We start from the raw sequence: 22,109 nt of genomic DNA, 5'->3' as shown, positions 1-22,109 counted from the left end.
CCTTCCCTAAATCCCTTCTCACAGGGTCAGAGTTTTGCATGGCCAAGGGCTGAAGAAACATCAGGTCTTCCCAAGAGACAGCCCAGCAGGAAGAAGAGACCTCTGCCCTCGGCCCAGACTCACACACCCTCAGGGTACTGCTGCGTGCGACAGGACTCCAAGCTAGAACAGTAAGAACCATTTCATTTGGCTGCTGTTCAGCCAAGCACCTCCCTTGATAAAGAACCAGCCCCAGCTGGGTCTTCAGACACTATTGCTATACAGATGATAAATGGTAGCGTCACCTCTGAGAAGGAACAAGAAGACAGAAGCGATGAAGAAGAACACATTGGACTGCACCTTGGACATACATTTCATTGTCATTATCCACCACAACAAGGTCTTTCTTGTCTATAGATAAAGGCGAAATATAGTTGGCATGTTTCATACAACAGAACAGTACCCACGCAAGAGATTTCTGCAGAAAAGGAGGAAAGCAACAAACCAACCAAGTGCACCCATTTTCTTGCCTTCCCAAACTAGGATTTGCTGTAGAGCATTGCAAAGAGGTTGTTTTAAAGGGACTAGATGACTTCAGTGTCACCAACACCTTCTGCAGCAATACCAGCTCAGACAACTTGGCAAGATGATCACGGTGAGAGATTGCATCTCTCAGGACAAAAGGCTCATGCCTGGCGGAGAGGGCAAAGGGTCCTGGTGCTAACATGGCACCTCCTTTAGAAGGCAGACACTGTACTTCCACCTAGACCACAGCTTACTTTAATACCAGGTCTCCACTTCCCTGAAATCCTGTCAATGCGAAGGGGTAATTCAACACCTGGGAATCAAAGATTATACCACCATAACCTTGGAGCATACTCTGTGCGTAAGAGCACCGTGCTGGGGGACGCAAGTGGAGCTGAGGCCCTTAGGAGCACAGTTTTAAAGAGGAATCCATTCTCAACATTCCTTTTAAAGCAAAACGTGCAGAGAAAACACAAGCCAGTCATCCCTTCTCAGCTTTGTGGAGCTGATCTTTATCTTTTGGGTGGGGTTTTTTTGTGTTTTGTTTTTTTTTAATTTTTCAACACTTAAAAATGGACTCCTTTCCTCTTGCTAGGAATACTCATTTTCTGCATCCGTTCTTACAGGCCATTCAGCCAGGTAGGACAAAAAGACCAAATGACTGCCTTTCTCCTGAACGGATCTCTGCTACAGAGTAGCTGTGCCCATATTATATAAATCATATTTCCTAGTCAATCCTACCTGTGCCTGGAGGCCTTTCCTCATACCTCCTTGGACAACTCCGTATCATTTGCAAACATCCCTGCTCTCATAGTCTTCTGCTTTATACTTCTCTCTCTCACGCACTCCGATGCTACTGTGGCTGCCCGTGGTGCACGGTGCCAAAGAAGCGATATTAGCTTGTGGCTACGTGGCTTCAAAACTTCCTTTATCTCGGGCAGCAGCCTTTTACCCTTCCAGGGCCAATCCAAAACCCATTGAAATTAACACAACAACTCCCCCTGACTTGCGGGAGCTTTGGCGCACAGCCCGAATCCCCAGACTTGCCGGTGTTTCTTGGACATTTTTACTTTTTCACTGAATTGATCAGAACCTGGTGCGATTCTTCCCGTGCTTTAGCACTGACTGTTCTGGAATAGCCTTTTCTATTCCAAATACCTTTCTTCCTCTCATGTTGCATTTTAAACAGCTTCAGCTACTTAATATAATATATAGAATTGTTCAGGCATGAATGTGAGTAACACGCTATTTAAAGAGTTAACAGAAAGACAAGACAAATCAATTCACTGCAAAGTGAGATTCTTGCCAGGAAATTTCCAGTAGCACCCAGTATTTTTAGCATTCATAAAATTTAAAGAGCAAACCACAAAAACTAAGCAGCAATATTTTGAAAGTTTTCACTTTTCATCTAATCCACCAGCTTCTGTTGAATATTTTATTGCCATACTGCAACATATTTATAATTCATCTCATAATTTCTTCAGATTTGCTAAGGAAAGGCATTTTCATACCTGTACAATCCTCTGTAAATTCTTCTATGAAAACAATTGGTTTCTGGTGAACACTAAAATTGTTGACTTCAAAAATATTTATTTATAATTGTTGCAATCCTTTAACAAACGGGAAACAGGTCTAGTAAGCCATGCTGTCTATTCGTTGCTCTTTCTGAAATGAATTCCTCAACACTGGGAAGAGAAAAAGCATTTTCCTGTGGTTAAATAAAGTCCAAATTGCATGTTTGAAATCTCTTCTAATAAAAAGAGCAAAGCAATAAGCGGATTATCTCTTTAAACATAGTATAGGAAGGCTGGAGGCCCCGGAGACATTTTCCATAGCCTCTATCTCTGATGCATAGCAACATTATCTTCAAGTAGAGAGGGTCCTATGACCCTGGAGCTCAATTTTAATTTGATCTTCTTCTTTAAAGAGGTTTCTATGATTCCTCTCAAGTTGTGCTGCATATTCTAATTTTGGGTTGGTTTTGTTTGGTTGCTATTTTGTTGTTGTTTTTTAATCTGAGATAAAACAGCTTCAGCTTTTTGATCCACTGGTTTGATCGTGTTATATGGATATTTAACGTAACCTCTTGCCTACCAGAACTAGAATATGCATCAGCAGAAATGGCAGGCAAGTTCCAGCTGACAGGAGAGAGAAGAGCTTGAATAAAAATTTCACCTCTAGGGCCTCCTTCCTCTCTCCAGTTGTTCTGAGTTTCAGAACTGGCCTACCTGGCCAAATAACATACGGGGTTGGGGGAAGGAAGCCTTATACCCTCGCTGGGAAATACTGGCCAGCTGAAACAAAGGCAAACCTACTAGTTTTGGTGGGGCAGAAGTACTGTGCCTGCTCCCACAGGGGCTCAAAATCCCAAGCAGTACTAATGCTCATTGCCAAGAAGAACAGGAAACTCGGGGGGTTCTGCTTGAACTTCTCCGGGCAGGAACCTGGCCCCAGACCCACTTGGCGTATGCAGCCCCGGGAAATGAGCTTCCTCAGGTTCCCACCTCCTGGTTCTTCTTCCTGTTCTGGAGAGGGCAGCACTGCCATTGAGACATGGTGCGGGGCAGGGATATTTTCTATTTTCCTTTCCTCCATCTTTATCTCTGTCCATGCATCCGCTCCTCACCGTATACTGCTGATAGCGCTGAAGGGAAAGCATTTACTCGGAGGCACTGAATTGAGTCGGCTGAGTATGGTCACAGCAGGCGTCTGTGACTACTTGATGGGATTAGCAGATTATGAGAAAGCGTGTTTCACTGTGGGGTTCCTGAGAGGGGAAAAATAGGCAGGTGGATGCTGGGATCTCAGTTAAACTATGCATGAAGGCCTGATGGCCATGTCAGGAAAGCTGTAGGCACGGGATCAGATGAACTGCTGCAGGTCAGGATTGGAAGATCAATCCAGCAAGCAGGGAGGTCTCTGGATTGTCCTCTCATTTACAGAAGATTGAGATTTAAGTATTTCAGCCAAGCCAGGTGAGAGAAACCTCCACAGATCCCATCTGCACCTTTTCTAAGGTACTTGTGAGTGCTTGACAAAAGCAGCTTTTCTTTTGCATCTGCAAAATAGCTTTACAGCATCAGTGCAGACTGAGCCCCAGCGGGAGTCAAACAGACACATTCTGTTGTTAATGAAGGGCAGTTTAGAAGGAGCCAGGGTTTCACAAGTCCCTCGTGGTTGTGCCCTGAAGTCGCTGTAGATCTCTGGGGAGGTGAGTAGTTCTGCTGAACAGAAAGATGTCCGGTCCTCACAGGGTCAGATTTTCCCTGCTAGATATTCTCATACAATGTATCACAGGATTCATCTAGAGTTGCTTGCTTCTTAGGTGTCTGCAGAATGACGAAAAGGAGAAAAAAAGAAATGGAGGAAAATTATTCAAAAGAAGATGAATTGATTCTTAATAAGCAGACACTGACATTTGTTCTGTTAGAGATGGCTATAAGTGATCCACGGAAACGGAAGCCACTACAGTGAGAAATGTTGCTCCGCCAGAGACGAACGTGACTAATACAGCCCAAGGGATAAAGATGCCTCCTCTACTTGTCACTCTACCCCCAAAAAAGCTGTCAGACAAGGAGGGGAGGGAAAATTGGACTTGGTAAAAAAATAAATCACTTTGGATTCTGTGAAGGAGGAATTCCCTGACCTCCTCAATCCTGTTTCTTCAACAGTTGAGTCTATTCCTCACAACCGCTCCTTGTGTAGACAAGGCGCTGACAGACTGATATTTTAAGCGCTGCGTGGCACAGGCCTGCTGTAAGCAAGGTTACACAGCAAGCAGCTGAAATGCCACCGGGTGAAGGAAGCCCTACCTACACTGGCATTTTCTCTGTCGCCACCACCAAAGGGAAACATTTTACGAATGTGCTGAGTGCGGGCACCTCCAAAACATGCAGGATTAACCCTTTGCCACCCGAGCTGGCTGACGGCCCGGTGTGACAGCGCGCAAATACTCTCGTTTCAGGGGCTCTCTGTCCCGCTCCCTTCTAGGGCTCCCGCTCTATGTGCTGCTCCCCAAAGCCAGGGCTGGCCTGGACACCAGCAGCAGAGTCAGCCACCATTCAGCAATCCCAGCTCCCACTCGCAGGCCAAACCCACTGGCCCAGAAGTCTCACTTTTAGAGAAAACTCACTGTTATATTCTGGCACAGCCGGCTGGAGGACAAGTGTCCCACGCAGTCACAGCCCAGGATGACTGAGAGGGAAGCTGATTAAGGTGCTTGCAACAGGAGTGGAAAGCGCAGTCAAATTCTCCTGTGCAGAAATAATGCAGCCCTGCCACTCACGCTTCCTTCTGACCAGCACGAGAACTGAAGACGCTTGCTGATGTTCGCTCTTGGTGTGAGAGCTCATCCCAGCTTCTCTCTTTGCTTTCTTCTCCTTTGTTTCTCCCATCTCTGCTTTGACCCTTACCCAGCCCTGGCTGAGACTGCCAGTGCCAGACCCACTCACACACAGATCCTCCTTTGCTCTTGCTTTGATCCTGCTCTGTTTTACAGACCTGCTGCCTCCTGAAGCAGCAGCTGAGTGGTGTGGGCCACACACAAGCAATTCAGCACAGTCCAGGCAGTACTGCGGTAGGGAAAAAAACCCCACACCTACTGCATCTCATCATCCAGACTGAATCATTGTGAATGGGGCAGCTGATAAAGGTATACAGAAGAATAAATCAGACAGGAAAAAGGGATCAGGACCTACTGTTCTCCCTAACCAATTAATTCAAATTGCAGCAAGAACACAAAACCGGGGACGCTATCTTTTCCATAGCATATGATGCACTGGAGTATAAAACAGCCTATATAAAACAACCCACCCTTCCCATCAATAACCTCATACCTACCACTGCCTTTACTACCACCAACCACTGTGGGCCACAGCAGTCACTGCAGGAGGCCAGTGGCTTTGGGACCAGACCACATAGCAAGTAGCTCTTACACAGAGGCAGCTGCTTGATTTTAGATCACCTTTTCCTAAAAGGTGGAAGCTGTGAAAATGCCTGAGACACTAAAATACTGTCCTTCCTGAAAGAGAGGGATGGTGCCAACTGAAGCTCGCACCGTGGTCCACACTGCATGGGAAACATGGGGAGCTCTCCCCAACAGGACACCGGTGGCAGGAAGCAGGAGGCATTTTTCAGGAACATTTTCCAACATTAGAAGGGTAAATATAAGTTTTAAGCAGATAAGAGGTCTGGATGGGAAAAAGAACAACAAAGTTCTGAGGACAGGAAGGAAATGTTCCCTGGGTTGCTTGATGCAAGTTCTGTCCCTAGGAATCAGCTGGTGCCTGGCAGGGCAGAGGGCTGCATGGACCTCTGGACTGATTCATGTGGCCCCCACAACTGATCTGCATGTTCCGAGTTGCAGCTACTTTCACTGAGTGGATTTAGTTCCTTATCTCTAGCTCATAAGTCCCAGCCCAGCAAGAAGATTCAAGCCCAGAACATACCCACACCACCTTTTCCTGAGCTCCAGAGCTGACAGAGACTGTCTCAGCCCAACCTCTGTTCAGACCACCTTACCTTCTGCTGCCATGAAAGGACTCTCAGGTGGCTACTGCTGGTGAAAGCAAACTGTGTCCAGGGTCTGCCCTGGGTGCACAGACTCCTCTACCCCAGAGGACTTCCCAGCTGTCTAAATAATCTGGAAAGGGCAATAGTGATGACCAGCATCTGCCCAACTCTCCACGAATGTCTGTCTCGTTCAGGGGGAGCAGCGACACCAAACCCCTCAATGCCTTTCAGCGTATGTCATACAGCAAAGTATCTGCATGAACACGCGGCTGCAGGAGCAAGGGTTCTGCTGGAACAGGGACGACAGGCCACATGTGCAGCCCAGCTGGTGAGTGGAGGCCACGTCCCGTTTTCCCCCTTTGGTGGGACTGGAGACACACACACTGCCTGCTAGGGCCATGGCAGCTCTGTGGGTTTTCTTTCCCCATGTGCCCAGTGCAGATGAGAACTCTCCAAAAACGGCCCCAGCCCTTACCTTCCCTGGAGGACTCTTTCTGGGCGACAGGTTGTTTGTGTCGTTCTCAAGGACAGAATAGACATCAACGTGCTGCAAATCCAGGCTCTGCACAGGGAAGAGAGAAGAGAGCAGGGGTCAAACAAATTACTTAGGTTTAAGACAACTTATTTTCCACTGGCTTGTTCCGCATCTCGTGCCTGACATTTTTTAGGACCCCCTGCCATTTCCAAAATGTTTAAGTTCCCGACCTGAACTTGGGCAAAAAGAAAATCCTTCTCCCCTGAAATCTTTACAGTGCAACTGCATCATCTTCCTTTTTCAGGCTCACAGAGATGGGCTTTGATGTTACCTACCCTGTGTAAGGCAGTGGAGAACAATGCCAATGCCCCTGCCTTTGCTCCAAATTGTCCCAGAATGCAGAATAAAGACTCTTCTGCCACATGAAAGGATATCGTGCACCATGGGGACCACAGGTAACCAACAGTGTTCTGCATTGCCCAAGACTCTCTAGGTGCCTGACACCCACAAGCTCTTGCTCATGGTTATTCTGGGCACACAAGGGTGAGAAGAGAGGTGAGGCTGAAGTCCTGAAGCACTGGGGGTGTTGAAAATGGGAAACTCTAAATTGGGCATGATTTCTATTTATTTTCTATGTTTGTGGGTTTTTTTTTTCCAAACCAGAACTACACTTTCTTCTTAGAGTGAGCAAAGAATAATAGAAAAAAAAATCAATACACTCCCAGGCCCTAAAAGACACCTGTGGTCCCACACAGCTACACAGAGAAACACACATGCACCCGCTGGTCCCCCAGGTAATTGTGTCAGAGGAGATGTGTGTCAGTTTGAGTGATGCTCCAGATCTGCCTGGAGGATCAAACATAACAATCCGGAGGACTTTTCCATGTGTGTTTCAAGGATGACAGCAGGTTGCCAAGGTGGCTGTTTCTCTGGCAACAGGAAGATGGGAGGAGCTTCATCCACAAGAGGGGCAGATGGTATTAGTGGAGAGATTGCGAAGGATCGAGATGCTCTGCAACACACTGAAGAGGATGAGCAAAACATGGGGGCTTGATTCTGGGGCAGCCAATTGCCTGACCCCCCCATCATTTTGCTGGGAGTTGCAGCATCTTTCAGGATCGTGGCCAGCAGGATGGTGGTTTGAAGAGGATGACAGAGGAGCAGCATTTGGGATCAGGGCTTGGAACAAACAGGCACTCAGACAGGAGGGGCCTGTGCTGAATGGTGCACCGGACAGCTCTCCCATTCCCAAGCTTCCTCCAGGAACAGTCGAATTATTTCACCTGCCTGCTTCCCACTCCCAACAACCTGCTTTCCTACAGCAGCCATTCCCAACTATTCATATGTGCACATGCGCACACAGAAAATCCCATTTCCCCATCCTCATTTTCAATTCTCTTTGTGATGCTCGCAGCGAGGACCTCGTCCCATGTGCTGCACTCCCAGCCGCCTGGCTCTGCGTCCCCTTGACAGGACAGGCAGCAGCCTCCTCCACTGCTCTAGTCTAAAGAAGGATACTTTTGGCATTTAACCTCCAAAAAAAAATTCCCTCCCTTCACGAGCCTTCTTCCCATGGAGGCTGTTGACAATGCTGGTCCTTTGCTAGCCAGTTGGAAAGCCGGTGTCTCCAACCGCCATTTGTAAATTAATTACTTTTATTTGGTGACTGACCACCTGCTACCGTCATAGCAGAGGCACACAGGCCTCCCTCCTCCCTGCTGGCAGATGCCTTCCCGTCCCTGAGCAGCCTCGTCTTCCTCGCATTGGGAAAAGCTCCTGTGCTCTGGAACCCGCCTGCACTGCAGGAGTTCTGTTTGCTGCTCAAAAAAGCTTGTTTGAAGTGTAAAGCGGATGAAGCGAGTCCCTCAGATTGTTGTTTCCAAGCTGCTCATTAACCAGGCAGCTAAGCTGGAAGATGGAGTAAAATACAGGTTTGGGTCCAGGCAATGCAATGGGGTAGAGCAGCTCCGGGGCTGCAGGAGGACAAAGAGGTCTAGGAACACTTTGCAATGTAGCAGGAACAAAGTGGGTGCCCAGGGCTTTTTGCTGCCTGCTGCTTTTCACTGCATACATCCACTCTCAGGTACCAGCAGGTAAACAGTGGCACCTGGAAGAGCTGATGGGGAAGGCATCTGCTCTGAGGGATGTTCAGCAGCATGGCTTTGCAGAAGGTGTTCTGGGACTCTTCCCATGACAGGGTGAGCCTTGCTGCTGTGTAGGGTGACACAGAGTGTTTAATGAGCTGCCCCAGGCAGTCCTAAGCCCTTAATTCGATGTCCAGTGCTGCCTCCTGTTGCTCCTGCTTCCAGCCTGCAAAGACACCGTGGTTCCCTGTCCTCTTGCTTTCCGCCACAAATAGCACATCTGGCACATGCTGCTCTCCCGTCCCATCACCTAATCTCTGACCTTCTTTATCTCATCACTTAGAATTACTTCACACTTGTCCTTTCCTTTTCCTTGCCTTAGCTTATCCCAATTTCTGTCCTCTCCATGAATTAAGCACTAAGTGTTCAACACTTAATTTAACACTAACAGGTTTTCACAACACACCTTGTTTCAAACTGCAGTTTGCAAGGCTGGGCTTACACCATGCAGAGTCCCAACAGAATTTAGCAGTGGGATACCAGATTCATCTTTCAAAGGAAATAAGGTTTGTTGACCACTCCCCTCACTTGTCCTGAGGGCCCATCCAATGCAGGGTTTCTATCCCAGAGCTCTTGCCTTGTCTCCCCCATTAACTTCCCTGCTACACCTCAGAACCCCATGCTGCCCCCTCCTCACCTCGCTGCCCTGCTCTCTCCCCATGCGCCATGTCTGCAGCGGGAGCTGCTGCTTCGTGCCTGAACGAGCCACCCACAGCAGCTGCTCCACGGTGAAACACCCTCTGGTGGGTGGGCTGGTACCCCCCAGCATGTGAATGGTCTGAGGCTGCTTGTGGCTCTGCCAAAGAGAGCGGAGCCACCTGCCCTGCACACCGGGCTGGCCACCAGCCCCACACAGCTGGCGGGTGGTTCGGGGGGTTTGGGGAAAGGCCGGCAGGGCCAGGTCCATGGGGCAGCTGCAAGCACAGGGGCCCAGCCTGCTCCAGGACTGCCTGTGCCTGAGGCTGGCTTTGCTGGCTTCCTAGATTAGCCTTAGCGGGGCCTCCTGAACAGAGCAACATGATGAAACATGTAATTAAGATGGAGCTAAGGATGCATGACGGGGCCGACTGAGCGAGAAATGGATTTGACTTTTTTTTTTTTGTCTCCTCGCAGAAATCATCCACTTCAGCAGGAAACTACCCATTCGGATTTTTATAAGCCTGAATTAAAAAGAAATTACTTGATACAAATGAAAAGGTTTATAACCTGCAGCCTCCTTTACCCAAAGCATTGCTTTTTTTGCCCAGAATAAACATATCACATGCAATACATAGAGCTTTATTTTAAAGCTCTACTCCAAAAATTAAAGGGCCAAAAAAACAGTGCCCTCCCCTGTGAAGTGAGAATGAGAAGGGGGCAGACCCATCTTCTTGTTTGTATCTTCCCCCTATCAGGTCTCCTGCCTCCTTGGCAGAGCTTTGCTCCTCTCTGTAGTACATTCTCCAGAGCTTCGCTTTGTTTAGTTTAAATGATTAATGCAGCAGCGCTTACGGGTTTTCCTCGGAGAGACTTTTCCAGCTCTTATAGACCTCACAGTCAGAAAGGTTTCCTAATATCCAGGCAGCATCCTTCTCTACTCACTTTCATTTTATTCCTCCTTGTTTGTCCCACAGATTATGGGGTAAAAAACCCACCCTTCCCTCCTTAGAGGAGCAGCCCTCCCATGGGAATAAAAGGAGCAAAGGGAATCCATTTTAAATGGAGCTGGGTGGGTTGTAAATGAGATTAGGGGTCATGGTTACTTGAGGTAGCTGAGGTCGGGCCTGATACTTCAGGAGAGCCACTCCAATCCTATTACCTATGAGACTGTGGCTACTGGGCTCAGAGAGTGGGAGCAGTCGGCGTTTGCCCGTTTGGGGAATGGAAAAGGAGATCCTATGCAATGAAAGGGGAAATGGTCCAAAAGAGAGACTCCCTTCACTTTCTTCCTGCCCTTTTCTCCTCAAGAGCTAGTCACCCTGCTCAGGACTGCAGTGCCACTGTGCCACTGACATCAGTGAAGGTGTCACAGCAAGAGCTCTAAACAGCTGGGGTTGTTGGGAGGACCACTTCTCTCTGCCCCTTTACTGAGTCATCATTCTCCAGCTGGGAAAGGCATGTCCTTGAGACACTCTACAGTACACAGTGGGGCTGAGATCCCCCGTTCCCTCCTGACCTGTGGAGACCCGTCTACCTCTACTACCAGGAGCCCTCTCTGGCCCCACACGTGCTGCTCTGTGGTGCCATGGTGCTGGCAGAGGCAAAGGTGCTGCCTGGCAGGGCTTTCGCACTGGGGAGGCCACGAGTGGGACCAGGATGGATACATGCAACAGTCACGGAAGCAAGGTCACCAGTACCAGACTGGTACACACATATCACTTACGTTTCACATCATGACGCTGGTGCTGTCTGTACCATGGCAGGGCAGGGAAAGGAAGGGTTGCACCGTGATGTGGGCAGATGGGATGGAGGGTGATTCTGGTACTCACGTCATAGACAGAAGAAGGTGGTGGTGGTGGCGGGGGGGTGACTGGAGGGGGCTGTGTTTCCACCTTCTGTCTCAGGATGTTCAGCTGGTTCCTTCTAGGGCACAACACCTGCTCAGGACAAGACACCAAATGGCACATTTGGAGAAAACACCATCTCCCCAAAGATGAAGAGAGCACCAATGTCATGTCAAAGCTAGCTGCTCGCACATCCCCAAGCGCTTCCACAGCAAAGACTGCTGGCACTCTGCATGACACGGGCTGTTCCCTTTCCTGACCACAGGGTAAAATGGAGGAGTCTGCTGACTTAACACAGGAGCAGTGGAAAGGAGAACTGGGCTCTGTGTGCACACAGAAATCACTTCCACCACTGAAACTTATCTGGACAGAGGATGTAAGTATTATATCTAACAATGCTCAACAATGCTGTAGGACAGGGAGTAAAGCAGGGCCCTGTTCAAAGCGTGTGGTGAAATTTCAGAGAGGCAAAATACAGTGACCTTTCTCAGGATTTGGCCAGAAAGCTTTGGCTAATACGCGGAGTCTAGAGAATAGCACCAGGTGACCATTAATGACAACATATAGTCAGTGACACACACCAACGTGCAAGCCTGGCATGGAGTTGAAGGAAGGAGGTCTCTTCCTCTGAAATGTTTCTTGTATCAGATGATTTCTCCTTGAACACATTCCATTCATGCACAGATAAGGGTTAGCCCTGCTCAGCAAGCAAGAGAGAAGGCAGAAAAGGCAGGAGGCTTTGCTAAGTATCTCTGTTCTAATTCTGAAAGAAGTGGGATGATTATATTCACATCACATGAAAACGATGAACTGCTTTCCAGTCCATTAGTAACTAAGGAGGATGCTAAATAGCTTCTCTTAAAGATAAACATTTTAAAACCAGCAGGTCTGAGCAAGCTGTGGTGAGAAATACGGGCTGTGTTCTGCAGGAGGGCAAGTGTAATGACTGCATGGGCCCCATGGAGAGGCCGTGGGTCTGAGACTTGCTGGCCCACCTCAAAACCTAGAGATGCCCATCGGCAAGTCATGACAGTGCCTCTCCCCTTACCCCCATGGAGACGCTGTCTAGGTCAGCAGACATGGGGGCCTGTCTCCAGCCAGGTCACTCTGCTGCTTACACTCCTTCCTCCCTCATCAGACCATCTGCAAGGTAAATCTCACGAGATTAGCAGGTCTGCCAACTTCTGCCATTCTGTTTTCAACCTGATGATCTCTGACAGGGTGTGCTGAAGCCCGATGCTCCTTGGAGTCGTAGCACTGTACCAGCAGCACGGACTCCACATAAAAATGCATGCACAGAGTCTGCTGTCGTGGTGGCAGAGAGAAGCTTGAATGAGTAAATATGGAGCATACCCTAGCTAGAAGACAACAATCTCCAAATTCAGATCTAAAAGACATATTTATTTTTTTTTAAGCCAGCCTTGAGATCTCTGGAAGAATGCAGAGGGTGATATTTGAATGCTTGAGGGTGGCAGTACTAGGAGCAGTAGGTTTTCCCCAAATAACAGGGATTCCAGTATCATGACTCCAGAGCTTTTTTCCACAGGCTGCCTGTCACCTAGAGATCTTTCAGCACTACTTTTGGCTTTTCTTCTGCTGTGTCCTTTCTTCCCCTCTCTTGGTTTCCCTTCTGTCCTCAGCTACTCATCCCAGCTTCTACTTCCTCATCCATCTGGTCCCAACGCGTGCCCCTGGTCCGCTCACCTGAGAGGCCCCGTCAGTCCAGTCTAACACCCTCCTCCAAGCTCCAGTGCTTCCTCACTCTGGATTCCAGTCCCAGTTTCCCTTGCAAGGCTCATTCTTCCAGGCTCACAGAACCACTGCTGCTAGAAGTTGCCTCTGGAGATTGTCTAGTCCAATCCCCTTCTGCTCAAAGCAGAAACAACTAAAGCAGGTGGCTCCTCAGGTCCTTGTCTCTCTCTTTTTTTCCAGTTAGTTGGGACTCCCATAGAGGCTTCCTTGTGATCCTTGTCCTGACCTTCCCCTCTCACTCTGTTTCAATGTTTTCTTTGCCAAACACCTGCCCAAGGCTCTGGTCACCATCCCCTCCACAGTGCAGATTGTTTTTCTTCTATGGTGGCCAAGACATGGCTCAGGAACGCAGTTGTACAGTCTCCCTGCAATGAGGTCACAGCACCAATCTTGAAAGAGGATTAGAAATGGGGGAAGTCTTGCCCTCCTCCTGCCATCAGGGCTGCAACAGACTCACTTGTATGCCCAGGACGTTACTTGTCTGCCCGGCACCGCGTGGAAAGGCAGCCTCACACGGGCTCCTTTAGACAATGGAGGGGCTAAATCAACAAGAGCCAGGACTGAGCAGGCACAAGCTGCAATTTTCCAAAGACTCATCACAAGGCTACATCTCCTTGAGTAGTCTCAGGGCCAGCACACTGTTAGTGTGACTTCTTGCCCTGTGTCAGATCCTTGCTCTAAAGGAGAGCACGCTGGAGTCAAAATGATTACTAGAATTTCTTTAATGGACAAATCAATAACTCGTTTTGTCTTTCCTGTAATCTTTTTTCTCAGAAAGACTGAACTTAATAAACCTGAGGCAGACACTCAGCATGGAAAATTTCAGCATGGGGACTTCCAATCCAGCCAAGTTAGAAGCAAGTGAAATAAATTCCTAGAATCTGGTTATAACTTGCCTTTCTTTTCCACAGAAGCAGAGCTGTTGCGGCGATGCTCAGTGCAGCAAGAAGAACGGTAAGGGTAACAAGGATTTCCCACCCATAAGAGGTTTCTACGTACCCTGTATCTGTAAGAAAGAATGCAAAAGATTCACAGCGTAAGTGGAAGTTACAATCCTGCTGCATTTTTAACCCTGGAAAGAGCCTTGAGAGGGCTAAAACACAGAAGCAGTGCAGAATACGGTGGCACAGAGGCACATACCCTTCAAAAGCTAGTCTGACTGAACAGGAAGCAGAGTGCAGCGAAAGAATCACACAAAAGAGGCAGGATATGAGCAGCTGCACTTAGTGGAGATTAGAGAGAAGTGACAAGACTATGAGAGCCAAGCAAGGTGGTAGGTAAAGGCTGGCAAAGATCTTTAGTGATAGGGGCAGAAAGACAGACGGTGGAAAGCATTCAGGCTACACAAACTAGCAAGGTGGATGCTGTGGGCACCCTCTGACCAGTGTAGCAAAGCTATTTCACCAAAGCTCTTTGCATTTACACTTTCTAAGAAGTTTTTCACACCCAGCATTCAGTAATACAAATCCAGCATGCAAGTCCTTATCTCTTTTCTATAACATTCCTCTTACCTTGACATTAAGCTCTCCCTGGCTTTCCAGCCTGTGCATTAATGCACAACCGATCCCTTATACCACATGGAAAGTGGGGAGATTCCAGTGAGCCCCTAACCTGTTTGGGAACTCCTAACCTGTTCATCTGATTACAGTGAGCACCCTAACCACTGATCTTGTGTTCAGTTGTCTCTGTCACACTGCTGAAGGCCAAACCACACTGCCCCCTGAACACTGACACCTAAAGGCACCGTCTGAGCCAGTGCCCGGGGTCCCTGGTTAGACCCCTACTTTAATCCTGCTGTTTCCAGGAAGCTGCAGCCAGGCAGATAAAAATTCCTGCACCTTCATGTCCTCATCTGTGCATCAGAAACAGCAGCACAGGTCACCTGTGTAAAGCACTTTCAACTCTGATGGCATTAAGAATTGGGCATAAAATATTATTCCCACCTGGCTTCATAGTATATTTGGGTGAAGAAGAGCAAAGATCATATTTTCATAGCCAGATCCAGCTGGTTTTTAACTACATGCCCCTCCATTCTGGTTGTTCACTTACCTCTAGCAAGGACAAACACTCCCTTTCCCATTTTCTGGATGTCATTCCATTTGACCTCGCAGTAGTATGTACCAGTAGAAAAGGTGTTTCCGGGTGACATGATTCTGTGGTCGTAAGATATGGTAGCAGTCGTATTCTCTTTTCCAGAAGGGATGGCTACATTTTCTGACCTACTATAGACGGATGCTTTCTGGCCCAGTGAGTTTATCCAGTAATAGATGATTGAAAATGTGGTGTATTTTGGTATGTAAGGGAAGGTGACTTTACAGGGGATGGATATCCCTTCCTTGAGCAGTGCAACCTGGATTGGAGGATTCTGCTGTACATCGACATCTTCCCCTGTAAGGGTAATAATTGTTAGTAGCCACCTAATACCACTTTAAGTCAAGAGAGGACTGCTACCCCAAAGACGAGATTGCACAGTGAAAATCACTGTACGTCAGGAAGTGCGCCCACAGCATGCAGTGTTGGTCCTTGTCAGAAACTGAGTGATTCAGAGCACGTGCCCTGTGTGATCTGCCACATCTCTTAGGTAATTGCTGTGTGATTTGCGATAGCCTGTTGCATTCACAGGCTTCCCCTTTTCCCTTGTGAGCTCCTCCGTACAGCACCAGCACGCAGCGAGACAGGAAATGAAGCGGGAGGTGAAGTGATTTTTGCAGTGCTGTGAGGCTGTATTTACAGCGGGTGAATAGAAAGCAATTCTCCAAGACAAATGCTGGCTGGGCATCTCCCGAAACTCCTGAGTTACAAACCTCTGCTTGGGCATCTACATGTTCCCACATGATGACTCCACAGCACCTGTACACAAACAGGTGGTATTGGTGGGACTGCGTGTTTCGGAAGCACGAGCAAGGAAGGAAATTGCATATTCTGCATGGGGGCCGCGTACTGGGGCCACGAGAAATAAGACACAGCTTAATCATTCCAAACTTTTGCTGCTGCAAATGGGCAGCAAAGTGTGAGACTTGGTGCTAGATATGGGAACTTGATGCTAGATATGGGAACTATCTGCAGAAGACCACAGATCTTCAGTATCTGTATGTGACAGTATCTTAGGCAGAGAGATGGGAGATCGTGCCCTTCATGTGCTTCCTCCTCACACAGGCAGGGCTGCTGGAAGTGATCCGTCACTGCAGTTCAGTAGACAATGATGTCGGGGAGTTACGAGAGACGATGAATAAGCACAGATGAGGAACCACACCGTAGTTCATCTCTCTGTTTTGTTTAATAAAAATATAAAAAAAGCTAAGAGTGAGCCATGGGCTAGTAAGGAGCTCTGGGGTATAGGATCTCCTTGGCTTCACAGCTAAAGCTGGGTTTAACACTCCGGATCTATTTGTTTGGCAGCTGACATAACACCACATACGAAGCAACCTAAGAGAAGGCTCGTGCAAACCACTGTTGTCTTTTAAAAAGGGGAACTGGAAATGTATGCAGAAGTCATCTTACAAAATGAAGGCTCCTTTCAGAGACATGGAAATATAAGGGGAAAAAACCAGCAGAGAGAGAAAGTAGGGGACAGGCAGGCTTTTCCATTCATGCTTTTGATGGGATTCCCTGGGGTTCTGCATCTATGAACAGGCTCATAACAAGGCATTAAAGCTGTCACAGAGCACAGCCAGCCTCGCTTTCCCGTCACCGTGCACTAACGCTGCATCGCAACAGCAGCCTCACCTCTGCACAGCGGGACTCGGCGCTGGAAAAGGCAACTCGGACTCGGCGCTACTGAAAGCCGAGTGCCACAGAGAGTTGTGGGGGGCAGTAAGGGAGGGAGAGCACGGCCACTGTCCAGAAAGGACTGCCAGAAAGTAACATCCATCAGGGCAAATCCTCTACAGACAACGTAGGCAGGGACAATAACCTGAGAGTAAGGAAGAGCTTAGGTTACACCACTAGAAAAAGGCTCTTAGCTGTAAAAGCAACGGAGATACAGCAGTCCTGAGGGACACGCTCATTTGTTGTGAGCGCACAGCCCTGTGTACACCAGATACAATATTATGGAAAGGAGGTAACAGACAATCCTGCAGGCACTGCGGGAGCGATAACCCGAGCAGTCTCGTCTGGGCCTTATTTTCTAAAATCATTCATCATCCTTCTCTCTACCCAGCAGAATACACATGAATATAGTTTCTATAGAAGACGTGCCTGAGCACTGCTGTAACAAAACAGAGGAGAGATCCATCTTTTTACAGTATCCCAGGAGCCATTAGCTTGAGAAGAACATGCCAGGGAAAAAGCCAAACCATTTTATTTAGGTTATCTAACCCTTCTCCCATGTTCCTCCTTTCTTGAGGATTCTCTCGCTCAGCTTTGAAATGCTTTAAAGACAGAAATAGCAGCAGCGCGCGAATTCCTAGAGGGGATCTCTGGAAATTAGCAAAAGATAGCAGCTGGAAATGCTCTACTATGAACAAACGTGAGAGTAAACAAAAGCAATAAAAAAAAATGGTTTTTTTTACCTCCACATTGAAGCAACCAAAGAAACAGGAAGATGGCTTTTAGATGAGAGGCCATGGCAGGGGCCAAAGGCTGTAAGAAAGCAACTAGACACGAAGATCCAAAGGGCAGAAGAGATGGGGGTTTGTCAGGTATTTCCACACCCAGGCAGCTGGTTGATCCCCTCTCATTGGTGAAGGGACGGGCAGGATGGACACACACTGCTTTTGGCAAGCTCTTCCTGGCAAATGCGGGCTCTTCTGCTTTTCGGTCAGGCTCCTCCCTGCACTGGGGTCATTTCTCTGTGATATTGCGATGGTGTTAAACCTACCAGCCGGTGACCCAAGATCAGACCATAAGCTCCATAACGCATAGAGCTTTGTCTGCTGATGACTGTGAAGTATCACGCGCATTTAAAGCAAACTTTGCCCCCTTCCAAAACAACCAAAGCCACATGTTGGGAATACAGAAAAAAAATGTGCCTTGACTGATGCAGATTGAGGCATTTTGAGGTGAATGTGGTCAAATTCAGGGAAGGATTCAACAGGCTCTGGAGTGACGGACAAGCTTAACAGCGGCACAGTGGGACTTGCACCATAATTTGTTTACACAGTTGTTTTGGAACAGCTATTCAGGATTATCCCACTGCACGGACCATCCAGCTTTTGGAATAAGGGCACCTTACTTTAAATTATCTTAACCAAGTGGTTTGTATACACAGGAAAGCTACTGAGCAGTGCCACAGGGTTTCGGCTCAGGGCAGAGCAGCACCATCAAACTCCTTCTTTATGTGACCACTCAAGTGTGGGGTCACCTGTTTTACCTTCAACATGGAAAACAAGTGCCCCTATCAGCAGTCAGTAGAGGAACGGCTCCACTGTGCTCCTGAGCACACAAAACACCCCTCAGCAGCCACCTCCTCCATGAGGTCGCTCTGGAGGAAGGCGCTCGTATTCCAGAAGTGAGAACGACCAGACAGCGAATCCATCCCTAACAGCTGGGATGTTTCAGATCCACATGATGCTGGCTCTGAATCAGCTTCACAATGCAGGCAAGCCTGAAGAAATATATTGTAGGGAAATCTAAGAAGAGCCCTTTGAAGAAGAAAAACCTCTTTTTGTGGGAGAATCCTGCCGCCTTTACTCATGAAGAGTCTTTGATTTCAACGAAAGCTTGTTTTTAGCTACAACACCTGCAACACAACAGCTGAGCAGTGTCTGCCTCGAAAAAAGCCCCAGTGTCTGAGGTCCTCGCTTCTCTCTAGGCAGCTTCCTCCTTTTGCACTTCTCATTAGACATGCGCACCGTCCACAAGAAAGCACTTTGCTGCCATTTCAAGGGTGCCCGCTCACATGGGGTGCTGGGCTGTGGAGACTGGTAGGGGATGGCCGTGCAGGGATAGAACTAAGAAGACAGATGAGCCCATAAATGGCGCTTTGTCAAAGTCACTCTCGATCAGCTGTTTTATCCCTCCAGAGTTTGTAGGCGTGAGGTTTGCTCCAGAGCAATCTTTGGTTTACAGCATTTTTCCTCCTGTTCAGCCTGGGACGGGTCCTGAGGAGGAAGGGGTGCTGGCACAGGGGGTGGCAGGCAGCTGCGGCCGCTGCGTCCCCCTGAGCCCAGGGACGGCTCCGGTAGCTCGCTCAGAGCCCTGACAGATGGGGAGAGGAGGCTTTGTGCGGCTCTGCAAGGCTGGTGCAGCAGCTGCACTCCTCCAGGGAAGGTTTAGCTCAGATTAGCCAAAACCAACTCCTCTCCCCAAGACACGCTGACGTGAGCTGCACGGGGCTGGTCTCAGCTGGAAGTCGCTCCTCACAGGTCTTAACGCCAAGCAGCGAGGACAATCAGGAGCGGTAACAAGACACTTGGGGCCCGCTTGGTATTTCAAATGTGTAGGGAGAGATCAGGCAGCTGTGGCTCTGGGGGGCTGCGGGGTTACAACAGCGCTCGGCAGCATTTGTCAGACCTGAACCATCTCAAGGTAGTTGTGGCAGAGAGACAGAAGGGGGCAGGGGCTGCTACCCTCCTGTGGAAGAGCACTGCGGAACAGCGAGGGCTTCTCGGCTCTTATATCACGCTCATCCCCATGGCAGCGCAGCTTTGCTGTTTCCAGCATTGATGTATTTCTAGAGGACAGAACATGCTGCTCCTGTCAGTGATGTGTTTTAACTGTTATCAGCATTTATCTGCTTCAGGAATTCAGAGCGATAAGTGGATTAAGTGCGGTAGGTTTGTAGGGCTGCTAGGTCAACATCCTCCTTCTGTCCTTTCCCTTCTCTTTCTATAAACAACCCTGTTGCCACTCTAAATGCCAAGTCTGAGAAATATCGCTGTCTGGAATGAAAAAAAAAAAATATATATATATATATATATACAGATCTAGCATTTCAAAAGAGATCACATGTAAGACTCAGCTGTGGGATTAGTGGCACGGCCAGACCAGAAATACATTCACTGCTGGAATTTGCTATGGTAGAGCTCACTGAAAAGAAATGGCTTTGAAATGACTACCCAGCAGCTATTAACTGCGAGACAGGATGACATTCTGTTCCTTAGAGCCTAAAGGGAGCCTGAATCTTTGAATGTTAAATTCTAATTCAATTTGGTCTGGGGATTCTGGACTGGATTTTAACCCTGGAGACATAAATGCGAGGAAGATGAGGAAAAGCTGGGGAGTTCTGTGTTTCTATTACCAGCCTGTAGCGGGACTGAACTGATCTCCACCCCATCCCCCCAAAAATCCTTAGGTGGAACTAGCCAGGATACCTGTGCCAAAGGAAATAAATTACAAAGCTCTGAAGGAGCAGGTCACTGTATGACCTTCACTCACGCATTGTACAGCACACTGCTGTGTGTGAGCTGGGACCTGCCTGCCCAGCTGCAGCCCCAGCGCAGCACAGCCCGGCCAGAGTCCATATGGCTTGGTCCTTCCTCTGATGCAGCAAACGTTGATCACTTCCTCAGACTAAATACAGGATTGGCGTGTACCAACAGTTTCTGCTTGGAGCTGGAAAGTGGCCATTAATTTCACTCAAGCGCTGTTAAAAGCCGGTGACAGTGGCCAGCATCCCCAGCCGTGAGGAAAAGCACATTGTTCTGGCACACAGGAACCAACAAGTTTGGGCAAGTGCTGAACCTACCAGAACTGCCTGTTCACAGCTGTGTCAAATGTACACCCGCAAGTGAAGGTGCACACACACACGTGCCCACGCATGCCCCCGCATCCAACTCCAGGGAAGGCATTTATTCAGACAAAAAGGCTGCTGCTAGCCAAGTCAAAAGCAATGCTGCAGAGACCACAACAAAGCCTCTTTATTGCTGAAGCGTTTTAACACCACAACCGTCCAAAAGAGAAACACTGCTTGGCGCAGAGAAGAGCTGCAGCAACTCGATGAGCCTGACTGTAGCAAACACTTCTGAGCGTTCCCCAGCATGGCCGCTCCGATTTGCTGCCTTGTCAGAAACCGGCTCAATCCCCAATGCTGGAAAACCAGCCAGCGGCAACACACGTGCCTCTGAGGATTCAGAATCTCTTTGACTCCTCTCACCTGGGCCGCGCTGCGCAGCTCCCCTCTGCCTGGCCACGGGAGCTGCGGCAGAGCCAGCGAGCACGGCCAAACCTCTGCCAGCGTTTTTAGCGCTGCTGTGCGCCGAGCGCCTCTCAGCAGGGCTGGATGATGCCGAGGCAGAAGCTGCCAATGCCCGCGCTGCATTCGTACTCGCTGAACCGCTCTAGGGAACAGAACAATCAGCGACTCGAGGGGAAACCAGAAAAAGAAAGGTGTTGACACCGCCGTGGGGAAGGCAGGGGGCTCTCCTGTAATTCCCTTTCACCAGCGAAATGAGTCTGCCTCAGAAATCACCCCGCTTCTGCTCTTTTGCTGTTCGTCTACTGGAAAGATTCCAGAGGACTAAATTATCATTGCACGCCCGTCGCGCTCTTGGGGCTGATGCTGCGCGCTGCGCCCCAACCTCACTGTGTTCCCTACGGCTCCCTGGCACAGGGTCCCTGGCACAGCCCGTGTGCCGAGCCGGGGCAGCGGCAATGCGCCTGGAAGGACTTCGCCTGGAAGGACTTCGCCTTCTTAGGCCGACACCTTCCCGCAGGACACCGACCTGGCAGAGCCGGGGGCAGCAGCGGGGCGGGAGCTGCCCTGCCGACTACAGAGCGGCCCATGTTTCGTCCACTTGCGCAAGGGGGAAAAAGCTTCCCCCAAGCAGCTCACTCGCAGCGGGCGGGCCAGCAGAGCCCCCTCGGCCAAGGCGGAGGGACCCCCGCCCGGCCACCACAGAGCCCCGGCGGGGCTGGACCGCGGGGAGGGAGCTGAGGGGCGGCGGCCCTGATCCGCCAACCCCCGCCCGGGCCCACAAGATGGCGCCGTCGGCCCGGCCGCCCCCGGCCCCGCTCCCGCCCCGGCGGCCGCGGCACGGCCGAGCCCGGCGGCCAGCGGGGCCGTAAGCGACGGGGACTGATTTTTTTTCCTTTCCGGGCAGGTGAACACTCGCCGTCCGGCTCAGCCGCGCAGCTGGGATTGCGCCACCTGCGTTTCAGCTCCAGGGAAATGCACACACGGGGCCGGGCTCGTACGGGTCGCACAGAAATGAAGCGTGTGAAAGGCCCGCGTAGTGCCGGCCCGGTGTCTCCCGCACCCACCCACCGCCACAGCCCCGCGTTTCGCAGCCGGTACCGCCCGGTGTCTCCCCAGCTCAGCAGCAGCGCAGCCGTGACCTCGGAGAAAACGAGCACGACTAG

The 22,109-nt window shown here is 49.5% G+C and overlaps 1 protein-coding gene across 1 annotated transcript; it reads right to left on the bottom strand.

The window, feature by feature from the left end:
• Positions 1-1,925: 1,925 nt before the first annotated feature.
• On the bottom strand, positions 1,926-21,675 carry NFAM1 (NFAT activating protein with ITAM motif 1). The gene is made up of 6 exons (XM_005507824.4): positions 17,381-21,675; positions 14,919-15,257; positions 13,766-13,875; positions 11,103-11,210; positions 6,491-6,577; positions 1,926-3,833 (listed from the first exon to the last, which is right to left on the bottom strand). The coding sequence occupies exons 1-6, from the start codon at positions 17,433-17,435 to the stop codon at positions 3,774-3,776; spliced, it is 759 nt and encodes a 252-aa protein (XP_005507881.2). The 5' UTR covers positions 17,436-21,675; the 3' UTR covers positions 1,926-3,773.
• Between the last annotated feature and the right edge of the window lie 434 nt (positions 21,676-22,109).

The sequence above is a fragment of the Columba livia genome, chromosome 1 (genome assembly GCF_036013475.1).
Source record: "Columba livia isolate bColLiv1 breed racing homer chromosome 1, bColLiv1.pat.W.v2, whole genome shotgun sequence".
NCBI lineage: Eukaryota > Metazoa > Chordata > Aves > Columbiformes > Columbidae > Columba > Columba livia.
This window is presented reverse-complemented; position numbering and strand designations above follow the sequence as displayed.

What these genes read in the sequence shown, in the direction of transcription:
- NFAM1 (XM_005507824.4), bottom strand. Translation starts at nt 17,435, where the DNA reads ATGGCCTCTCATCTAAAAGCCATCTTCCTGTTTCTTTGGTTGCTTCAA. An exon ending in AGTGTTTGTCCTTGCTAGAG is followed by an intron (nt 13,876 to 14,918) that starts GTAAGTGAACAA and finishes TCTTTCTTACAG; the next exon opens with ATACAGGGTACGTAGAAACC. An exon ending in TGCTTCTGTGGAAAAGAAAG is followed by an intron (nt 11,211 to 13,765) that starts GCAAGTTATAAC and finishes TGTCCTGAGCAG; the next exon opens with GTGTTGTGCCCTAGAAGGAA.